Source organism: Acinonyx jubatus, chromosome A3 (assembly GCF_027475565.1).
Source record: "Acinonyx jubatus isolate Ajub_Pintada_27869175 chromosome A3, VMU_Ajub_asm_v1.0, whole genome shotgun sequence".
NCBI classification, from domain to species: Eukaryota; Metazoa; Chordata; class Mammalia; order Carnivora; family Felidae; genus Acinonyx; species Acinonyx jubatus.
The window spans coordinates 52794107-52818992 of record NC_069388.1 but is presented as its reverse complement, the minus strand read 5'-3'; the positions used below and the strand labels follow the sequence as shown (position 1 = coordinate 52818992).

Here is a 24886-nt window from a genome sequence, read left to right as displayed (position 1 = left end):
GTACTCAGTGCTATACATATTATATATTTTTAATACATATGTACCTATGATAAAGCTTAATTTACAAATTAGGCATGGTAAGAGATGAACAATAACAAATAATAAAATAGAACAATTGTAACAATACATTGCAATAAAAGTTATATGAATGTGGTCTTTAAGTATATGATTGTGCCACACTCATCCTTCTTGTGATGATGTGAAATGATAATATGCCTACATGATGAGATGAAGTGAGGTGAACGATGTAGGCATTGTGACATAGCGTTAGACTGCTGCTGACCTCCTGGTGATAGGTCAGGAAGATCATCTGATTCTGGACCACAGCTGACCTTGGGTAACTGAACCATGGTAGGCAAAACCATGAATAAGAGGGGGACCTCTGTATTTGTAGTGGGAGGTGGCAAACCTTTTTGTAAAGGGCCAGATAATTAATGTTTTAGGTTTGGCAGGTGGACTGTGAGGTCTCTGTCGCAACTAAGCTCTTTGTATGCGGCAGCATAGAAAGCATGTAAACAAGTGAACAGGGCTGTGTGCCAATAAAACTTTATTTACAAAAATAGGCTGTGGGCTGCCGTTTGCCAACCCCTGTTCCAGGCAATGAGGTGCCAGTAGAGGTTTAGTGCAGGAGGGCGTTTGGCCTGCAGGGCTCTGTGCTCCAGGGTCTCTTGAACACAACATTTAAGTGCACAGAGCTCAGTCAGCCCGCTGAGCTTTTAGCCAGGAGGCAGTTTTGTCTCTGAGCGGATGCCTTTGCTATGCAAGTGGTGTCAAAGATCCCTGGCACTTGTAGTTCACTCCCCCTCACTTCAGCCTTCCCTTTCCCTACCCTGTTCTTCATCCCCGTCTCCTTCCCCTTGTTCCTCCCTCATCTCTGTGCAGCCTACCCGAAGTTGGTCCTGTTCTCCCCGCTCAGTCCTCCCAAGAGCATCCAGATGGCAGAGACCACCAGCCAGTCCCCTGAGGAGGCACCTCCACGTCCAGGGAGGGGCCGGCTCATCACTGGCTGCTCTCTGAGCATCTTTCTAATCAGGGCCCTCGGGGCAAGGCCTGCGTTTTAATGATCTGGAAGCAGGCAGTCATGTTGTGGCAAAAGAAAAATGACAGTAACACAAAGGTAGTGGGAGCCCTCTCTGATTCAGCACAACCGTCAGAGGTGATTTATGTCTCCCGAATTCCCCAGCTGCTCATGTCAGTCCTCACATCAAACACCCCGAATGCCTCCCTTCAAGGCTTCCTTTACATTCCACCCAGAAAGCACAAAGGACTGGGAATTTCTTTCTAGGAGCCTGATTAACCGATTTTCCCTTCACACAGCAAGCACAAAAATACCAAGGCTGATCTGACATTGCAGAGGGTTAAGGTGACTTCACTGTCCCTAGGCCTTCCCTCTAATAACTTACATGTATTTTACATATATATAACTAATAACTTACATATTTTTTCTAAGACCCGAAACCCTGTCAAGCTAAGGAAGAGTCTCCCAAGGCGATAAATTAACCCAAATGCTGAGCTACTAACTCCACCTAAAGATACGTGAGCCTAATACGCCTTTCCTGCTTGTTTTTGCCACTGTGGTTCTTTGCATTTGACAATTACCCCTCGGATGAAGACGGCCCCTGCTTCCGGTCTGAGGCCCCAGGGGTGGCCCTACTCTCAGTTCCAGGGCATGCTGTTGTTACCTTGTGTACAAATTTCTAATGAGATTTCCGGTTTTTGCCGCCCTCTCCTAGGGATGGCTCGGGATTCTGCCGGTGGCTCATTTGTATCCGTGACTTTTACAAATTAAAACACAGAAACTTCTAGACAAATGAAAACATGTTTTATTTACAAGAAAAAAGTCTGTACACTGTGTATACATAAAAATATACAAAACCAAAATAGAAAATATCAAAGGTGTTAAAATGTATACAAACACTTTTAAAATGTGACTCCTGGAAAAACCTCAGGCCTTCATTAGTTTGAAGGGTACACATTCCAGTTTAAAAATTATCATACAAAAAAATTCCCAAAGCTGTTAAAAAAGTTCACTGGTTCCCACCGGAAAAATGTCATACGTGTTTTATCTGGAGTAGAACAAGATGTGCGGCATCAGAAATGTTAGGTGTTAGCACTATCAGTGCAGTTAATTTGTGTGAAACCTACCTGGTAAAAAGACTATTTTCCACGAAGCCAATATTCACTTTTGCCCCTAACCTTGTAAAAGCCATGAGCTATATAATAAATAACCTTCTCATCAATGTTCAGCGTCACATTCTGATGAGGCCACAGTGTTCAGGGTTCTACCTGCATAGTGCCTTTTAAATATTTCTGCCATACTTTTTAACATACCCAGGGTGTGTAAAATATCAGTGTGTGGGAAGACCGAATTTTTTTTTTTTAATAGAAGGACATATAACATTTACGTTTTTCTATTAAAACACTGGCGTTTGCATAATTAAAATAAAATTGGTTGTAAAGGTTTTAGGAAAAGTTTGATGAAAAAAGACAATATAAAACCAACATGTGTGTAGATACGTATATATACAATTATATAACTATATCTACATGCACACTTTTGTAACAAAAGTAAGAACTATAGCAATGTCTTTAATTCTTTAAATTCTATCATTCCAAGCTTGTAGAGGAGTATGCTGGATTATTACGTCTTACTAAAAGGCTTCATTTATTTAAGAAAACAAGAATCAGAACTTACATTTTATCCTTGAATTCACAGAGAGATACCTTTCATTTACCAATTGTGTAAATAATGCCCAAGTGACAAGAACATGCAGAATATTTTCACAATGGAAATGTCCAGAGTATAAAAAGAAACAAGTTTGAACGCAAGCACATTTTACCTAAGCAGTTAACTTCTAAATGTAGCTGCCTTTGTCGGCTGTCACAACTGAGAAAGAGTTCTAACCTATCAGAAAGTGGGAAGTCGAATCGGATAATGTGACAGAGTATCAGAATATATTCAGAGACTATTTGGCCTGTCATGGATTTCTCGATAATTCCCTACCTCCCTCTCTGCCTCTTCTCATAGTTGAGCAGAAATGAGACCAGGTCACTCTACCTATCAGCCTTGAACATGCACTGTGTGTTGATCTCTAAGACAGGCTGGAGAGAGAACTTGAATCATGCCACTTGTGCATAAAAAATGCTTCCATCATATGCCATTACTCACGTGAGACTGATCCCACTTAATGCAGCCGAACAGGACCTAGACCTAATTAATTCAGTGGATGTACGTGTTCCTGCCCGGAAGGGTCAGCTAACAACATAAGGTATTAATCTGTTCTACTGGAAGGAACTGGCTCATAAACACGTAACAGAGCAATCCTATGGTAGTTTCAAACTGTTACTTTTATTTCCCAATTTTGAAAATGCTAACGATTATTTCAGCATTGCGTTGTCCAGACACTATGGCTACAATGACAAATTATTACTGGTGAGTTCAGGATTGATTAAATGTCTGGCTCAGAGACCTAGGGCAGGACACACTGGAAGAGTTGTGACTGACGCAGGGCTCCTGGAGTTCTACATACAGGCAGACAAGGAAAGACCCAATAATTGGAAGATGTGCAAAAGTCCCTCACTTTTAATACATTTTCTATTCATTTTAATACATGCCCTTGATGTTGCATGGTGCATATATGCAACTTTTAATTGACCACCTCTTGGCCTATGCACAAAGTTCCCAATAAAAGCAGCCTTGTTAAGGACTTGGGCTGGAAGGAAGGTCAGGTACGCAGGGCTGGCACTGGTATTCCCTGGGGACAGTGAGCTTTCAACACCTATTAAACCCCATCCTCATACCTGGTAGAGGAACTGGGGAAACTAGTCAGGGAAAATCTAGATAAAGGTGCCTTGTCATTCTTGGTCAACATTTGTTTCTTTGTGATAACAACCACCACCACCAAAGATCTCCTGAAATTATCTTCAATTGAAGATAATGGCTTCAGGTTGCACCTTAAGGATTTTATCAGTGTCCCTTCCAGAAGTGGATGGAGCATTTTAGAAGGGACAGAGCCTGGGAGAAATGTAATAGGACAGCATTTATTGTTAACTACTCCACAGAAGAGCTGTGTGTTTATTGCAGTTCAGTAAATGTAGCCTAGAAGGACTTAATCAATGTCTGGCAAAATACTACCACTTAGGACCAATTTAGCTAATACCAGATGCAGTCATCATGTTAACTGTAACTGCCTGATATTTTTGAGAGGCTAAACAATTTAAACTTTCAAACAGAAGAATGCCCAGCCATGCTATATTAATATGTGTACCACATTTTCTGAATGTTTAACAGACCCTGATTCCCAAGAGTCTTTAAGGCCATAATAAATTCAAAAATTTTAATTAAATTTCCTTTATGCTCTTCAGTCTTTCTTGTAACCTCAGTGAGACTGAAAGGACTTTTTAAAGTACACGCGTTACAACAAAATGCTATTTAAAAATCTTTGAAGTGTTTTCTGGGGCTTCTGAACTTGAATATTTATATTGACCCCGATAAATTTTCCTTTAGCTAAGCTCTTATGTCACTGAAGGGGGTTGTCCTGTATAAAAAGAAGGTCAGAAGGAAATCCACCAGGAAGGCTATCAAAGGAACTTCAATGTCATGGGCATTTGAAGGCAGAGCCTGGAAGGTCCAGGGAGAACCAAGGCCACAGGAGGACTGCTCACTCACCGTGATCAGAGTTACCTCACCAGCATCCAGTCACTGAACTCCTTATTCCACATGGGGACAAAACTAAGCTCTTTTAGGAAACCAGAGAGAAAAGTGGCTTGACCATGTCTGCTCACACATAAGCTAATGTGTAGGATAAAATTATGAATCTATTTTCATAGTTCAAGAAAGAAAGTTCTAAAAATAGGCTTTTAGTGGATACTGTCATGATTAAAACTTTTCAGTTATTCCTACACTTCACTATCATAATAAGCCATAGGAGATGTCTATTACCTAACCTGATTTCTGGGGAGTTAGCCTAACCAAACAGAAGCTGTCAATTTCTATAAACCATTCTTGCTCAAGAAAGTAGTTTTGAAAGCACTCAGGAAAAAACCAATCCTGGAACAAAAAAGAAAAAAGAAAAAAAAAAACTTTCCCACAAAACTCTCTTGACATCTACACGCTTGCAAGGAAGAACAGATTTTTAATGAAAAGAAGTCTTATGTGTACTGCTGAAAAATGTTTCGGTTATATAGAGAGATAGCATGTTTAATTAAGGTATTCCAAAATGTTTCTGTTTCACTACATTCATAGCAAAAAAACCTGTTTTTCAATGTATCAGTGACAAAAGCTGAGATTAAAACCAAAAGAAAACAGAACCGAATACAGTTAATGCACTGGGGTGACACCTTCCTCCCCTCTATGAGCTGTTGCCTCTCAAGCATGTAGGTATTTTCCTTCTTGTTAAAGAGCAACCTTTTCACACAATTTTACTTAATTATGTGGCTTGTGTGTTGCTGAGATAAAATATATCTATGAAAACAGGGGCAGGGTTCCTCACTGTCTGTCTGTAGGGAGAATTAGTGAAAATCCAGAACATCACTGCTAGGTTTCCAGCAGCTGATATTGACCTGAAAGAAATCCCCATGAAAGAGACAGGTGTGCATCCCCAGAAGCAAAGAATGAAGGCTCCGAAATTCTCCTTCTAGATTGGAAGGAGCCCTTCCTCACGGACAAGGGGGTCACGAGTGTCTTGAGTGTAACAGCGTAAGGGCTGTGAGAACTGGCAGCCGAGGAGGTACAGTGCGCAAAGGCTGGAGCTGGGAACATCCTGGTCCCGGGCCACCCTGCAGCCAGCCCAGTGATTCTGTGTCTACTTGCCAGAGTAAGAAAATACTGCAGGAAAACAAAGTGTCTCCTTTGCAGTGCTATTCCAGGAGTGGCTTTTTCTTGGACTGCTTGAGATGGATGCTTTATGGTTTTAGAAACAAAGCAAAAATTCAGTGGGCAATGGGAAATGGAGCTGGGGAATATGCAACAGTTGGGGAACATGTGCACCTCTCAACATATACTGGGGATTCTGCTGTTAAACACATCTGAGTGATAATTCAGATGGTCGTCATAATCTCTAGGGTATTTAATAACGAATGAATGTACAAGGGACACATTAGGTGCTATAGATACCGTACCTTGACAAGGGTGTATAAACCATTTCATAGTATCAGGTATATCATAGAAAGAAACCTGTAGCTGAAACCAACCCTGATAAGGGGTGCCCACGGCATAAGAAAAGGCTAACATTTCTGGAGGTATAGTACCCATTCGTCACACATTTGCTTTTTTCTTTTTTTTTTGCATCTTTCTTGAGCTTTTTCCTTTTAAACTCCGTTTCTGTATTCAAAGTAGTAATACATATTCAATGGCTTAGAAAAAGAGGAATTCTCGCGGCCACCACTAAATTACAGTCTAAAGACTGAAGACTACATTGCCTAAAATATATCTTCAAGTATTCTTCTGGGACTCAGAGTACGACAGTAGTACCTTATTGCACATGGGCTCTCAAGAGCCGCTCTTCAAGAGTGCGGACCGACGCGCCTGGGCGCAGGGCAGCGCACGGCCCGGAGCCCCGGCAGGACCACCTTCCCCTTGCGGTGCAGGTCCCCCTGGGCGCCCGTGTTCAGCCTCTGCACCAGCAGCTTCTCGTAGAGCAGCGGGTGGTACGCGCCGAGCGTGCAGGCCGCGTCGTAGTACAGCTCATGGTAGTGGCACAGCTCCGTCTGCCGGATGGACGGGATGTATTCATACACGTGCACTTCGCTGCACATGGACATCATGATGAGGATTCCTGCCGTGGAAAGAAAGTTAGAAGCCAATGAACAACTCCGAGCGGGAGCGAGAATGTTCTGGAGCCGTGGTGGACGGAATGACTGTAGCAACAGGCACTTGCCCTGGGCTCGTTTTCCTGTTACTTTTACCGTGGCAGTGTCAGAACCTCCAGCAAGTGGCCTGTCTGTGGCTCAGGGGCTGTGGGGGCCTGAGATGTGGTACTGTTATACATTCATAGGATTCATAGGATTATTGTGGGAGGCGCAGTTACTGTACTTAACAAGACATAATCTAGTGAGTGAGGTTTGCATTCTCCAAGTTCACGTGTTGCAGTCCACAGACAGGTTCTGTTCTCATTTGCAAGAGTAGGGCTCTTACGTTCCAAACAAACACATGTTTAAAAAAAAAAGGGCTATAAAATAGCTTCTTGATTATAAAATATATGAATGGAAAGAGATGGAATTGGGAAAGAGAGTTTAAGATTCATGATATCAAAATTATCTCCCTATGTTGCAAATAGAGTGCTATCAAACCTCATCCTAGGCTAGGGGGCTTTCTTTTCCCAGCACCACCACCACCTTTGTTCCCATCCTTTAAACTTTAAGCAAATATATATGCTTATGCCTTTTAGGAAAGAGGTATCCTTTATGAAAAAAAGATGGTGGCAACAGTTAGCTCCTGTTAGAGGCAATATCTATCTGCAGAGGACAGTTATATTTCTAATTAATCAACCATGAAAACCCTTAAAGCCAGAGAAATTCACGCATAAGGGCCACTGGGAGAGAAGCGAGAAGGGGCCAAATGTTGTCTGGGGGTTCAGAGGAGTTGCTCAGGGAGGTGAGGCCTGCACCTATGGGGCAGCCTGGCAGACAAGGGGAGACAGGGAAGCAGGAGAAAGGGATGCTGGTCCAGAGATGACAATGGCATCCTATTTAGAAGCCGGTAAAGGTATGACTTGAGAGCCATGACGTAGTAGTGTGGCTGAGAGTAAAAGATATTCCTAACAGAGAGAAGAAGGTGCTTCTGTTCAAAGTCTCAAAAGCAAAACTGTTCTCAAGAGCTATGTCAAAACTTCAAGCTACTGGTCTGTTCCTCCCCCTTTCCTCCCACAACCCACTTCTTCTTCCTCCTCTTCCATGGCTGACTTGCTGCTGGGTTGTGACCCCTTCCTCGGGAAGGCCGAAGGTGACAGTGATTCAGGTGGAGCTAAGGGCAAGAACCTTCCTCCTGAAGTCACCAAGGAGAGCGGGTATCAGTACCTGAAGATACAGCACAGGCCGTAATGGAGTCTCCCTCCTTCTGATAATTACTGCTCTAGGAACATTTTGTTCCCCTCCTCATAAAATCATCTGTAAGGAACTCACATTGCAAATGAGAAAGCCATGTGCCCAGGGCGAACTAAATCCCCCACCTTTTTTCTGGTTACTTTACACCTGCAACAAACAATGTGTATGTTCTTCATCAGGGAGTGTCACAGGACCTGTGTCTATGGAGTTAAGAATGGCTTCAGTGTTTTCATTTTTCAAAAATATATATTTTTTTAATGTTTACTTTTGTGTGTGTGAGAGAGAGAGAGAAGAGAGAGAGAGAGAGAGAGAGAGAGAGAGAGAGAGAGAGAGAGAGAGACAGGATCCAAAGTGGGCTCTACACTGAGAGCACAGAGTCAGATGTGGGGCTCAAACTCATGAACCACAAGACCGTGACCTGAGCAGAAGTTAGATGCTTAACTGACTGACCACCCAGGTGCTCCAGCTTCAGTGTTTTAATCAGGAGCTATGGAACAAGTTCTTGAACCGCAACACCTGGAAGCTGGCTGCTCTCCCTCCCCTGGGCATGGTACGTGGCTATGCCAGCTTTGCCCAAGGAACCGCATTGAAGGGTCCTGGCATCCCTCACATACCTAGATGCCTTTCATTAATACAATTATGACAACTACTTTCCTGCAGATGGCAGTGAAGAGCCTTTGAGGGTGTCTTGCACAAAGGCATCTCGAAAACTAGCAATGGAACTGGACCAGTCTCCGTTTACCTGGGTTGTGTTGTCAGCCAGTAAAAGAAACTCTTCCCTGAGGGCTGTAGTCAAATGTGTACGAGTTGCCACTTTTGCAACTCTGGTCATTAGAGTGTTAGAGTGGATGGCTTTCAGAAGTTAATCTCATAGTCAAATGTCTTAGCCACGTTATTGGCTCTTCTCCTAAAGCAGTTCTCAAGCTTCAGCATGAAAAAGAATGACCAGGCAGCATGCTAAATGTCAGTTCCTGAGACTTGTTCTCATTTCCAGAGATCTGGGTGCCACTAGTGTATGTTGGGATCCAGGAAACTGCATTTTTAAAAAAATTTCCTCATGGCACAAGAACAGACACTCAGATCAATGGAACAGAATAGCGAACCCAGAAATGGACCCACAAACTTATGGCCAACTAATCTTTGACAAAGCAGGAAAGAATATCCAATGGAATAAAGACAGTCTCTTCAGCAAGTGGTGCTGGGAAAACTGGACAGCAACATGCAGAAGAATGAACCTGGACCACTTTCTTACACCATACACAAAAATAAACTCAAAATGGATGAAAGACCTAAACATAAGACAGAAAGTCATCAAATTCCTGAGGAGAAAGCAGGCAAAAATCTCCTTGATCTTGGCTGCAGCAGCTTCTTACTCAACATGTCCCCGGAGGCAAAGGAAACAAAAGCAAAAATGAACTACTGGGACCTCATCAAAATAAAAAGCTTCTGCACAGTGAAGGGAACAATCAGCAAAACTAAAAGGCAGCCGACAGAATGGGAGAAGATATTTGCAAATGACATATCAGATAAAGGGTTAGTATCCAAAATCTATAAAGAACTTATCAAACTCAACACCCAAAAAACAAATAATCCAGTGAAGAAATGGGCAAAAGACATGAATAGACACTTCTCCAAAGAAGACATCCAGACGGCCAACTGACACATGAAAGAATGCTCAACAGCACTCATCATCAGGGAAATACAAATCAAAGCCACAATGAGATACCACCTTACACCTGTCAGAATGGCTAACATTAACAACTCAGGCAACAACAGGTGTTGGCAAGGATGCCGAGAAAGAGGATCTCTTTTGCATTGTTGGTAGCAATGCGAGCTGGTGCAGCCACTCTGGAAAACGGTATGGAGGTTCCTCAAAAAACTAAAAATAGAACTACCCTACGACCCAGTAATTGCACTACTTGGTATTTATCCAAGGGATACAGGTGTGCTGTTTCGAAGGGACACATGCACCCCCATGTTTATAGCAGCACTATCAACAACAGCCAAAGTATGGAAAGAGCCCAAATGTCCATTGATGGATGAATGGATAAAGAAGATGTGTATATATACACATACACACACACACACACACACACACAAACACACACACACACACACACACACACAATGGAGTATACTGAGCAATCAAAAAAGAATGAAATCTTGCCATTTGCAATTATGTGGATGGAACTGAAAGGTATTATGCTAAGCAAAATTAGTCAGAGAAAGACAAATATCATATGACTTTACTCATATGAGGACTTTAAGAGGCAAAACAGATGAACATAAGGGAAGGGAAAGAAAAATAATATAAAAACAGGGAGGGGGACAAAACATAAAAGACTCTTAAGTATGGAGAACAAATAGAGGGGTTGTGGGAGGGGGGAATGGGCTAAATGGGTAACGGGCATTAAGGAATCTACTCCTGAAACCACTGTTGCACTATATGCTAACTAATTTGGATGCAAATTAAAATAAAATTAAATTAAAAAAATTTCTTTAAAGTTCATTTATTTTTGAGAGCGGGGGCGGGAACACGTGGAGGGGCAGAGAGAGGGAGACAGAGGATCTGAAGCAGGCTCTGCACTGACAGTAGAGAGTCTGACGTGGGGTTCAAACTCATGAACTGTAAGATCATGACCTGAGATGAAGTCAGACACTTAACCAACTGAGCCACCCAGGAGCTCCAGGAAACTGAATTTTTAATAAACATTCCTAAACTATGTGTGGCAAAAGGCTGTTAAAAAAAGTCCAATCTATCACAGACCATTACTTCTACAAAATACAGTACAATGATTTACTAGAAAAATTATCACATATTTGGATGCCATGCTATGTCAAGTTACTACAGAAGTTTCTAAATACTGTCAATTTCTACGATGATCTACTTGTAGACCAATGACTAATGTTTCTGGACCAATGCCGGTCTGCCTACAATGCATTGATGGCCATTCTTTGAGGATTATGTTCGTCTAACACACATATTCTTTGAAAAGGTCTGCTGTCAGGGATGCCCATCCTGTCTCATTAGTAGTTAGACATTCCACATATTAGATTAAATCTAGAGTTGAGTTTGCTACCCACACCCAAGTAAGAAGATCCTTGGGTGGTTTCTCAAGTACTTCCTATTGTCTTCAGCTCAAAGAGCATCTACTAACATGTTTGAATCAGATTATTTTTTTTCTCTAGGAAGTTTCCCAGAGAAAATTTTTACTCTTGCTGCTAGTTAGTACATTTTAAGTCATGCATTTGCTAGGTATACAATATAGATTTTGTCAGAAGACTGGGCAAGAAGTTTTGGTTTCCCTGCAAGTAAATAGGTACGTTTTAGCACTTTCATATAAAAATACTTTATATTTAAAAATAACTTCTAGGGGTACCTGGATGGCTCAGTCAGTTAAGTGTTCAGTTTCAGCTCAGGTCATGATCTCATGGTTCATGAGTTTGAGCCCCACATGGGTTCTCTGTTGTAAGCCCAGAGCCCACTTTGGATCCTCTGTCTCCCTCTCTTTCTGCCCATCCCACCCCTCTCAAAAATAAACTTAAAAAAAATTAAAAATAATTACATGACTTCTAGAGCTTCAGAAATGCAGAAACTTGGTTCTTCATTTTAGACAAAATGAAGGCGAGTGGAGGTTAAGAAAGTGTGGGTTCTTGCCTTGAGTTACCTGCACAATTCCTCCTGATCTTTCCTTACCTGATACAGACTTACAGGAGCAATTATCTAGCCCAATGTGTACTCATACGAACTTGTGGCTTTCTAGAACCATGAGCTGAGAGCATCGTAAAACTTAAACAATAGCAGAATCTGCCCTAAGTGTTTAAATGTCAGCCAGCTATAGCACTGACATCACAACTGGTATGGCAACACCTTCAAAAGGAAGGGGAAAAGCAATTTACAATTTGTTGGCTACACGTGAAAGGTGGACAAGATTTATGGCACCAAAGCTGGAGAATATTTTTATTATTCAAAAGTTTTTTTCAGACAGCATGGTCAATTCATTTGGCATATGCATACTCCACTTTTCGATTTATTAGGGCCATGATTACACACAGATGGGAGTTTAGATTCTGACTCTCTCATATAATAAATACTAAAAATCATTACTGTTAAATGTGGTCAAATATATACAATAGTTATGCTAACAGTTAAGAGTACTTAGCCATAAATAAAATCCTAAAGATGAAATTTCTTCTTGTTTTGCAAAAAGGAGCTAGGTAGACATCAATATTTGGAGTTATATAATAGCCCTGGCACAGTTCTCAGTACGCGTGTTAGGGAACTGTGGGATGTGGGTGTAGACACTGCAGGGAGGCAGGGCTGGGACGGGGCTAGGAAAGATCAAAGGCTTCACATTCTGCCGGAGGCCTCTTCAGTTAAATCCAACATTTATTAAACTGGGCACAGTGCTAATCATTGGGGATTAAGAGAAAGTTTCTTTAATAAAAGAAAGTTAAAGAACTAACCTTTAAATATAAAAACAGGTAGCAAGCCCATAACTGGCAATTCTTTGGATGACTTGGAGAAAGAGTCTTACGTGATGCACTGAGAAAGAATGTTTGAGTATACCACCAGCATTGCTTCTCAAGTGTTGTGATGCTGAGCCCTACTGTTCACAAATAATGTAAATACCAACAACATGTGGTTCTCCTCTGAATTACCACCAATAAAGTGCCACATTGAGAGCCCCCAACTCACCCCCTCCCCAGGTTTGCTGATTCACTAGGAGGACCCACAGGACCCAGTATATAGTGCTACTCTGCTATGATGTATTAAAGCAAAAGGATACAAGGTAAAAACAGAAAAAGTAGAATTTATGTGGGCCAAACTCCAGGAAAAACTAAGGCCAAGTTTCCACTCCCAGTGGAGTCACACAGGGTTTGCTTCATACCCCTAGCAACACATGTGAAATGCTGCCAATCAGGGAAGCTATTGAGAGAGTTGGTGCTCAAGGTTTTAACTGGGAACTGGTCATGCAGGCAGTCTCTGCCTGGCACATAGCAAAATTCCAGACTCCCAGAATGAAAGCAGGTGTTCAGCATAAACCATAGTGCTTGTGTGAACAGTCTAGGCAAGGTGAATTACTCTTATTAGTTTCGAGGTTGGGAACCTTCCCAAATCAAAGATCCCAGATGCCAGCCAAGGGCCAGCTTTGCAGGCATGCCTTCCTAAATATCAGCAGTCAGGCCTGTCAGGTTAAATCTTTTCTGCAAAGATATCATACATGGATAAATTCACAGTATCATGTTGCTTCATAATCAATTCCCCATGCCAGAATTCACATGACAAATTCACATCTGGTTATGCTAAAAATGTTTTTAGTTTTTAGTATTTTTTTCATTTCCTTTCTTAGGACTGCTCAGGATCACCTAAAAATCAAAAAGGATACAAATAATTTAATACTAGGCTATTCAGTAAAGAATTTTTAACAAATCACTTAAACTTTTATGTCAAGTATTTTGTTTATGGACTACCAAAAAGTAACTGCTTTCATCACTAATAAAATTTTACTGCTTTCACCCAGCATTCAAAGAAGAATTAATACCAATCCTTCTCAAACTCTTCAAAAAACACAGAGGAGATGGGAACATTTCCAAATTCATTTTATGAGGCCAGCATTACACAGATACCAAAAACAGAAAAGGACACCATAAAAAAAGAAAATTACCAGCCAATATCCCTGATGAGCACAGATGCAAACATACTCAACAAAATATCAACAAACCAAATTCAGCAACACATTAAAAGGATCATACACCACAATCAAGTGGGATCTGTTCCAGGAATGTAAGGATGGTCCAGCTTCTGTAAATCAATCAATGTGATAGACCCACATTAACAAAATGAGAAAAATCATATGATCATATCAGCAGATGCAGAAAAGCATTTGACAAAACTCAACACTCATTTATGATAAAAGTTCTCGACAAAGTGGGTTTAGAGGAACTGTACCCCAACATAATAAAGGCCATACCTGAACAGCCCTCAGCTAACATCATACCCAATGATGAAAAGCTGAAAGTTTTCCCTCTCAGATCAAGAACAAGACAAGGATATCCACTTGTGCCACTTTATCCAACATAGTATTGAAATTCCTAGCCAGAACAATTAGGCAAGACAAAGAAAAAAAAAGCATTCAAAGTTAGAAGGATAGAAGGAGAGAAAAGGAAGAAGTAAAACTGTCACTCTACAGATGACATGACGCTATATATAGAAAACTCTGAAAACTAGCCCAAAAGCTATTAGAACTAATAAATGGATTCAGCAAAGCTGAAGGATAGAAAATCAATGTACAAAAATCTGTTTTGCTTTTCTACACTAATAACAAACTATCAGAAAGAAAAATTAAGGTAACAATCCCATTTACAATTGCACTATAAAGAATAAAATATCTAGGAATAAACTTAACTAAGGAGGTGAAAGATCTGCACACTGAAAACTGTAGGATACTGATGAAAGAAACTGAAGAAAATACAAATAAATGGAAAGATATTCCATGCTCATGGACTGGAAGAATTAATATTGTTAAAATATCCATATTATCCACAGCAATCTACAAATTCATTGCAGTCCCTATCAGAATCCCAATGGCATTTTTCCCCCACAGAAATAGAACAAACGATTTTAAAATCTGTATGTAACCACAAAAAAACCCCAAATAGTCAAAGCAATCTTGAAAAAGAACAGAGCTGAAGGCATTACCATCCCTGATTTCAAACTATGTTACAAAGGTACAGTAATCAGGACAGTATGGTACTGGCATAAAAACAGACACATAGCTCAATGGAACAGAATACAGAGCCCAGAAATAAACCCACACACATATATGGTCAATTAATTTCCAACAAAAGAGCCAAGAGCATACAATGGGGAAAGGACAGTCTCTTCAATAAATGGCACTGGGAAAACTGGACAGCAACACACAAAAAATGAAATCGGAGTGCTATCTTATACCATACACAAAAAATAACTCAAAATAGATTAAATACTTGAACTGTAACCATGAAACTCCTAGAAGAACACATAGATATTAAGCTCCTAAACATGGATCTTGGCAATGAGTTTTTGGATTTGCCACAAACACAAAAGCAAAAAGAAAAACGAAAAGAAAAAAAAGAACACAAAAAGAAACAAGTAGGACTACGTCAAACTAAAAACTTCAAAGCAAAAGAAACCATCAACAAAATGAAAAGATAGCCTACTGAATAGAAAATATTTGCAAATCATATATCTGAAAAAGGGTGAATATCCAAAACATATAAAGAACACAGGCAAAAAAAAACCCCAAAACAAGACAACAACAACAACAAAAAACCCAACAATCCAATTTAAAAAATGGGCGGAAGACTGAATGGATAGATTTCCAAAGAAAACATAAAGATGACCAACAGGTAAATGAAAAGATGCACAAAATCACTAATTATCAGGGAAATGGAAATCAAAACCACAAGGAGATATTACATCACACCTGTCAGGATGGCTATCATGAGAACAATAAGAAATAACAAGTTTTGGCAAGGATGTGGAGGAAAAGAAACTCTAGTACAGTGTTGGCGGTATTGTAAATTGGTACAGCCACTGTGGAAAACAGTATGGAGGTTCCTCAGAAAATTAAAAATAGAAATTACCGTATCACTCAGTAATACCACTTCTCAGTATTTATCCAAAGAAAACAAAGCCACCTGGAAAGATATCTGCACCCTTATGTTACTGAAGCACAATGTTCACAATAGCTAAGATACAGATACAACCTGAGTCCATTGCTGGACTCTGTTTCTCTTAACAAAGAATCCTTGAAGGCATTGATAAGTGAAGTAAGTTAGAAGGTGTTATGCTAAGTGAAGTAAGTTAGACAGAGAAAGACAAATGCCTTATGATATCATTTATATGTGGGATAAAAAAAAGCCCAGGAACAAAAAAATACCCTTATAGATACAGAAAACAGATTGGTGGCTGCCAGTGGTGAGGGGTGGGCAAAACAGGTGAAGGGGTTCAAAAGGTACAAACTTCCAGCTATAAAATAAGTATGTCATGCGATATAACATATGGCATTGAGACTATAGTTAACAACACTGTATTGCATATTGGAAAGTTGCTAAGAGAGTCCATCTTAAAAGTTCTCATCACAAGAAAGAAAACTCTGTAAACCACATATGGTGACAGATGTTAATTAAACTTATTGTGGTGATCATTTGGCAACAGACACAAATATCAAATCATCATGCTGTACATCTGAAACTAATATAATATTGTACATCCATTAAGCCTCAATGAAAATTTCCTGCTCCTGACACGAATGTGTCAATATTTAGACACATTTTAATGTATTTTCCTAAGCCAATCAGATGGGCACGTGGCCAGCTTTTTAAAATCTGTAAATATAATTCAATTAACATTCAGTTTCTTTGGCCAGTTTTTACAAACGAGTCCATACTAGGGATTCATTTAAAGGGGAAAAAAAAGTGCACATTTTTCTGGGCAATCATGACTCAAGAAGCATTCATTTGCCAAATTACATGTCTTTAAGTACTGTATAATGCAATGTAATTATCAAACCAATTAAAAATCATTTCAACTGGTCTTAATAAAATGTCACATTATCTGACTCAGCATACTAACAGTAGATACACTTATTTATTTGCTCCAAAGCCAGGATACAGAGCAAAGTACAACCCATGTTCAGAGTACCACAAATTCTAAATCAGTGAGGCTTCCTCTGTAAAATTCTACTTTGTGTGTCTAGCTGTAGTTGATGTGTTTTCAGATCAGGTATAGTGTGTTTGTATATTTTAATTGTGATTAAAATTATCTTGCTTTCACCTGAAGTATTCAAAGTAACGTCCAAAATTGTTCAGGATGACAGAATTTTCTCCTTGCTGAATGGATCCTTTTAACACATGGCAAAATAAACTATGGATATAAACAACACAATGCAAGTGACAGAAAAAAACGCTGGCTTACATCAATTCCAGTTAACACTTGAACATAATTCATATGTGAGGTAAATTAGGAATTTCTGAGCATGACCACCACAACACTGCAAACCAGATTTCTGAATAAGTGGTCTGAGTGCAAGAAAATCTAAGTGTATGGAATAGGCCAGTCTCATAGGAATCTAGCACCCCTGTCAGGTTTCCCCATAAATTCATCATAAAAGAGAAAATTATGAAAATCATACTTAAGATTATTTAAAAAAATTAATGTTTATTTATTCTTGAGGGGGGGGGGCACGCAAGCAGGGAAGGTGCAGAGAGAGAGGATGGCACAGAATCTGAAGCAGGTTCCAGCCTCTGAGCTATCAGCACAGGGCCCAACACGGGGCTCGAACTCACAAACCATGGGATTACGACCTGAGCTGAAGTTGGATGCTTAACCGACTGAGCCATCCAGGTGCCCCTATGCTTAAGATTATTTGGGAGCAAAAGTAAGTCTTCAAGTAAGACTTCCAGAAAATATTTGTAATTAAAAGGTGGTTTGGAGATCTGAACTTGATGTAGTAAAATAATAGTTTAAGAAGCATCCACCTCATTAGATAAAATCATATAATGCAAGAATGATACCAGAAAGGCCAATTATTAGCTGATTTCTATTATATTTATTTCATGGTAACACACATTCAGAATTCATTATTTACAGGGAAATGCAAAGGTATTCCTAATCAATATAATTCTGACATGTTTTACATAATCATAAATATGGATGCTAAGTGGCTTCTTATTTTGTGTTAAACATCTGAGTTTGGATGATGTATTGGAAAATTAGAATCCTCCCCCCTCAAAAGCAATACAACATGGAAAAGAAAGTTATGACTTGTTTTTAAGCCTATTATTCTTGTGCATAGTTAAACTGCCTGAAATTATAGTGTCTGCATTTATGAATTCCAGAAATATTAGTTATAATACAATCAGTACTGGCTACTGCCTTTTAAAAAATGGCAGGAGGTGTTGCTGGTTTCTACAATAAAAATACCATCAGTTGCTCAATTCCGGATTAAAGTAGAGAGTCTTATCTCTGTGCTGCTGGTTGGGATGTGTGCTACCAGGCCTGTCTGCCTGCTGGTACTTAGGCTATGCGCCACGGATGGCGAAGTTGGTGCCTCCCGGCCTGGCTGGATGCCCTACTGCATGTAGATGACAAACCAATCCAGACATGCTTTATGACCCCAGGTGAGTTCACTGACCTTGTATAAAAATATCGGTCTTTATGAGAACAAAATGGAAGCCGTGAGACTCCAAGTAAATTATTCCTTATCCTCAGTCAGGCTATGGTACAGTCAAAACGACTTCAAAGTACCAAATAACAAGATAAATCTCTAGTATCCAACTAGTGATGAAAGAGAGAAATGCTACTCATATGTGCACAAATCACTCCCCAGTGGGCTCAGGGTAAGGAACCTAATAAAATAAAAAAGTTCCTCCAAAGAAACAAGTCTTTATGGATCATCAAAATTACCTTGATCCACGTTACTTTCTTTTAACTTAAAAAATGCATGTGCCATCCAAGAGGTGTAGGAATCCCTTTACTGCTTCTCTGGAGAAGGGGATGGTACATGTAATACATTTCCAGTGTATCTACTAGTGTGCCTCTTTCTGGGAACTGTAAGGACAAATATGGTCTGATTAGAAATTCAAAGAAAAAGCATTATGTCAACACTTACCAACAGTCACCTACATGACATGTCATACACAGCCTTTGCCTGGCACTAATACCCTTGGGAATTTAACTTAAGGAAATGGTTTACAAGAAAGAAAAGTTTATGTATGCACATACAGAATAAACTATAGTACTATTCATACAGAGATAGTAATGACTCATCAATAAATTGATGATATCAAATACTTTGAAACAACTTAAATACTCAACAGCTAAAGAAAGGCCTAAGTTATGATATTCCTATTTGATGGACTGATATGGCCTCTGTAATATCAAAGGGAACAAGTCTATTTTTTATTATGTTTTTATATTTGCCAATATGGTCTTATTTGACTAAGCATAAAGTTTTAGATGGAAACATCACAATAATAGTAAAGAGCAAATATTGGCTATTGTGCTAAGCATATGATGATTCAAACATTATGGTAGTACTGGTATCTTCAGTTTCCAGTTTAAAGAACTGAGGTTTGGAGGTTTAGAGTAACTTGCTCTCAAGATCACATATCTAGTTGACAAGGAGAACCAAAGTTTGATTCTGGTCTCTGCAAAACCCAAGGTCTTGACCACAGCACACACATATACTGTGTTATGGGAGGAAGTGGGCATCCTTCTAGATGTGAGAGCAGCTCTATCAGAGGGGAGAGTCTATAAGGAGACAAGAATCAGAACTTCCAATTCATTTTTTCATGCCTTCACTCATTCAGCAAACATTTACCATGCACCTGTTGTGTGGTGCCATACATTGAGGGAAGCCTCTTCATTACAACCACGTTAAGAAAACCCAACCCTAGATGTGGTTGCCATTTGGAAGAGCACAGACTAAAACAATCAAATGGCAGTATGCGAGGTGGTGGTGGGGTTACTGGGTGCTTTAAAAAATGTTTAAATATTTGGTTATCATGTTATTTTCCCCTTTGCAAAGGAGACTCTTCAAAAATGCTACAAGGAGCCCTCAACAAATACAAAAAGATCGAGATCCTATTGTGCATATTTTCAATGCCATGAAACTTGAAATCAGCCACAAGAAAACATTTGGAAAGGTAACAAATACTTGGAGACTAAAGAACATCCTACTAAAGAATGAATGGGCTAACCAAGAAGTTAAAGAGGAAATTAAAAAGTTCATGGAAGCCAATGAAAGTGGTAACACCATAACCCAAAACCTCTGGGACATAGGAAAGGCAGTCATAAGAGGAAAGTAAATAGAAATCTAAGCCTTCCTAAAGAAGGAAGAAAGATCTCAGATACACAACCTAACCTTACACCTTAAAGAGCTGGAAAAAGAACAGCAAATAAAATTCCAAACCAGCAGAAGACAAGAAACAATAAAGATTAGAGCTGAAATTAATGCTGTTGGAACCAAAACAAAAAACAAAAAACAAAACAAAACAAAAAAACAGTAGAATAGATCAATGAAACCAGAAGCTGTTTCTTCGAAAGAATTAACAAAATTGATAAACCACTAGCCAGATTGATCAAAAAGAAAAAAAAAAAGGACCCAAATAAAGAAGATCAAGAATGAAAGAGGAGAGACCACAACCAACACAGCAGAAATAAAAACAATAATAAGAGAATATTATGAGCAATTATATGTCAATAAAATGGGCAATCTGGAAGAAATGGACTAATTCCTAGACACATATACACTACCAAAACTGAAACAAGAAGAAATAGAAGATTTGAACAGACCCATAACCAATAAAGATATCGAATAAGTAATCAAAAATCTCCCCAAAAACAAGAGTCCAGGGCCAGATGGCTTTCCAGAGGAATTGTACCAAACATTTAAGGAAGAGTTACCACCTATTCTCCTGAAGCTGTTCCAAAAAATAGAAATGGAAGGAAAACTTCCAAACCCTTTCTATGAAGCCAGCATTACCTTGATTCCAAAACTAGACAGAGACCCCACTAAAAAGGAGAACTATAGACCAATTTCCCTGATAAACATGGATGCAAAAATCCTCAACAAGATATAAACCAACTGGCTCCAGCAATACATTAAAAAAATTATTCACCATGACCAAGTGAGATTTATACCTGGGATGCAGGGCTGCTTCAATATCCAGAAAACAATCAATGTGATCCATCACATCAATAAAGAAAGGACAAGAACCATATGATCCTCTCAATAGATGCAGAGAAAGCATTTAACAAAATACAGCATCCTTTCTTGATAAAAACCCTCAAGAAAGTCAGGATAAAAGGATCATACCTCAAGATCATAAAAGCCATATACGAAAGACCCAACACTAATATCATCCTCAGTGGGGAAAAACTGAGAGCTTTCCCCCTAAGGTCAGGAATAAGGCAGGGATGTCCACTCTCGCCACTGTTATTCAACATAGTACTGGAAGTCTTAGCCTCTGCAATCAAAGAAATAAAAGGCATCCAAATTGGCCAGGAGGAGGTCAAACTTTCACTCTTCGCAGATGACATGATACTCTATATGGAAAACCCAAAAGATTCCACCAAAAAACAGCTAGAACTGATTCATGAATTCAGCAGTCACAGGATGTAAAATCAATGCACAGAAATCAGCTGCATTCCTATACACCAACAATGAAGCAACAGAAAGAGAAATCAAGGAATCGATCCCATTTACAACTGCACCAAAATCCATAAAATACCTAGGAATAAATCTAACTAAAGAGGTGAAAAATCTATACGCTGAAAACTATAGAAAGCTTATGAAAGAAATTGAAGAATACACAAAAAATGGAAAAAGATTCCATGCTCCTGGATAGGAAGAACAAATATTGTTAAAATGTTGATACTACCCAAAGCAATCTACATATTCAATGCAATCCCTATCAAAATAACACCAGCATTCTTCACAGAGCTAGAACAAATAATCCTAAAATTTGTATGGAGCCAGAAAAGACCCCGAATAGCCAAAGCAATTTTGAAAAAGAAAACCAAAGCAGGAGGCATCACAATCCTGGACTTCAAGCTATACTACAAAGCTCTGATCATCAAGACTGATAATCAAGACAGTATGGTACTGGCACAAGAACAGACACTCAGATCAATGGAACAGAATAGCGAACCCAGAAATGGACCCACAAACTTATGGCCAACTAATCTTTGACAAAGCAGGAAAGAATATCCAATGGAATAAAGACAGTCTCTTCAGCAAGTGGTGCTGGGAAAACTGGACAGCAACATGCAGAAGAATGAACCTGGACCACTTTCTTACACCATACACAAAAATAAACTCAAAATGGATGAAAGACCTAAACATAAGACAGAAAGTCATCAAATTCCTGAGGAGAAAGCAGGCAAAAATCTCCTTGATCTTGGCTGCAGCAGCTTCTTACTCAACATGTCCCCGGAGGCAAAGGAAACAAAAGCAAAAATGAACTACTGGGACCTCATCAAAATAAAAAGCTTCTGCACAGTGAAGGGAACAATCAGCAAAACTAAAAGGCAGCCGACAGAATGGGAGAAGATATTTGCAAATGACATATCAGATAAAGGGTTAGTATCCAAAATCTATAAAGAACTTATCAAACTCAACACCCAAAAAACAAATAATCCAGTGAAGAAATGGGCAAAAGACATGAATAGACACTTCTCCAAAGAAGACATCCAGACGGCCAACTGACACATGAAAGAATGCTCAACAGCACTCATCATCAGGGAAATACAAATCAAAGCCACAATGAGATACCACCTTACACCTGTCAGAATGGCTAACATTAACAACTCAGGCAACAACAGGTGTTGGCAAGGATGCCGAGAAAGAGGATCTCTTTTGCATTGTTGGTGGCAATGCAAGCTGGTGCAGCCACTCTGGAAAACAGTATGGAGGTTCCTCAAAAAACTAAAAATAGAACTACCCTATGACCCAGCAACTGCACTACTAGGCATTTATCCAAGGGATACAGGTGTGCTGTTTCGAAGGGACACATGCACCCCCATGTTTATAGCAGCACTATCAACAATAGCCAAAGTATGGAAAGAGCCCAAATGTCCATCAATAGATGAATGGATAAAGAAGATGTGGTATATATGTATATATATGCGTGTGTGTGTGTGTATATATATGTGTGTATATGTATATATGTATATATGTATATATGTATATATGTATATATGTGTATATGTGTATATATATATACACACATACACACAGACACACACACACACACACATATACACACAATGGAATATTACTTGGCAATCAAAAAGAACGAAATCTTGCCCTTTGCAACTATGTGGATGGAACTGGAGGGTATTATGCTAAGTGTAGTTAATCAGTCAGAAAAAGACAAATATCATATGACTTCACTCATGAGGACTTTAAGAGACAAAACAGATAAACATAAGGGAAGGGAAGCAAAAATAATATAAAAACAGGGAAGGGGACAAAACATAAGAGACTCTTAAATATGGACAACAAACAAAGGGTTACCGGAGGGGTTGTGGGAGGGGAGATGGGCTAAATGGATAAGGGGCATTAAGGAATCTACTCCTGAAACCACTGTTGCACTATATGTTAACTAATTTGGATGTAAGTTAAAAAAAATAATTAAAAAAAAAAGAAACCAAGAAGTTAAAAAAAATAATGAAATAGACATTATTCTTATTCTTGAAAAATCTTATTTTTATTATTTATTATTTGAAGTTAATTTTTAGAAATATTCTCCTGACTTTTTCTGAATGTACTTATTTACTTTATTAATCCAACTAGCTATTCTAATAACCATTAAACCATGTTTTAATTATTGAAACTCAAAAAAAAATGTTACAAAGAAAAATCTTATAAAGCAATAGAATCAGTCTCTCCCTTAAGGTTTGGTCAAAGCTTTGGACCAGTATCTAAGTTGGGATAAATAATCTCTCAATCTCCTTTGACTTACATATGTTAATAATGAGCTCTCTTAAAAAGTCAGGTTTTCATTAATTTTCACCAAATGACCTTGTTAACAAAAGTCAGAATATATTCGCACAGTTATATTACAATATTTTGAAAGATAGGGGCACCTGGATGGCTCAGTCGGTTGAGCGTCTGGCTTCGGCTCAGGTCATGACCTCATGGTTTGTGAGTTCGAGCCCCACGTCGGGCTCTGTGCTGACAGCTCAGAGCCTGGAGCCTGTTTTGGATTCTGTGTCTCCCTCTCTCTCTGCCCTTCCCCCGCTTGCACTCTGTCTCTCTGTCTCTCTCTCTCTCAAAAATAAATAAAAAAATTAAAAAAATTTTAAAAATATTTTGAAAGACAATTATCACTAATCAACGTACAACTTTGAATTAGGTTTCATATTTAATTGCAGTGAATATTCATCTCTTTAGGAGTGATTCTTCAAAATATTTTGGTTGGTAGAGTAGTTTGGTAATAACATGGGTTCGATTGTTATAAAAAAAGGGAGAAAACATAGTTCAAAAATGTTCATTTAGAAATCTGAGAAGACCACCTTCAGTACACATTATAGATATTAAATCTTTAATAAGTATCTTAGTAATATTAAAGCTTGTAATGAAAGTATAGTTTAATTCACTTGATATTAGTATGCATTTACATTTTGTCAATATTATAAAAATTGTTCACATATGTTCTTTAAGTCAGTTTTATTACAAAGAAAGCAAACTGAAGTTATTAGCTTTGATAAGTCCTTTATGTATGTGAGTTAGAAACTTCTGGAATGTTTTGGGGGCGCCTGGGTGGCTCAGTTGGTTAAGCGTCCAACCTCGGCTCAGGTAGTGATGTCATGTTTCATGGGTTTGAGCCCTGATTCAGGCCCTGTGCTGACAGTTCAGACCTGTGTCTCCTCTGCCCCTCCCCTGCTCGTGCTCCGTCTCTCAAAAATAAATAAATATTAAAAAAAAATTTTAAAGAGAAACTTCTGGAATGTTTTTCCAGTGAAGAGGCTCTCAGAGTTTGTTTGCTTCAATGCTAGGTCAATGTGTTCCTTAAATCCTATAACTCCCTGCTCTTTCTTTATAATCAGAAAAGGCAGTTCCTATTACTGTAGACAGAACAAGAAGAATTTATTCAGATGCAAGTTAAATATTTGTGACTGAATCTGATGTTACTAGGACATCTTGCCCAAAAGGAAACTTCTCCATAGGAGCTGATAATACACAGATCCCACAGAACCCAGGAAAAAGTACAGTGCCTATTTGGGTATTGTGATCAGAGTTGACATTGATGCAGCAATATTTCCAACCCTGTTCTAAGGAACATTCAG

The 24886-nt window shown here is 39.1% G+C and overlaps 1 protein-coding gene across 6 annotated transcripts in view; it reads right to left on the bottom strand.

The window, feature by feature from the left end:
* Positions 1 to 1806: 1806 nt before the first annotated feature.
* Positions 1807 to 24886, bottom strand: part of ST6GAL2 (ST6 beta-galactoside alpha-2,6-sialyltransferase 2) — an 85276-nt gene continuing 62196 nt past the window's right edge. For all 6 annotated transcript variants that reach the window (XM_027069394.2, XM_053200361.1, XM_027069395.2 and 3 more), the window contains exon 6: positions 1807 to 6776. In XM_027069394.2, coding sequence (XP_026925195.2) covers positions 6505 to 6776 — 272 coding nt within the window. In that variant the 3' untranslated portion in view covers positions 1807 to 6504. The remainder of the gene's footprint in view (positions 6777 to 24886) is intronic.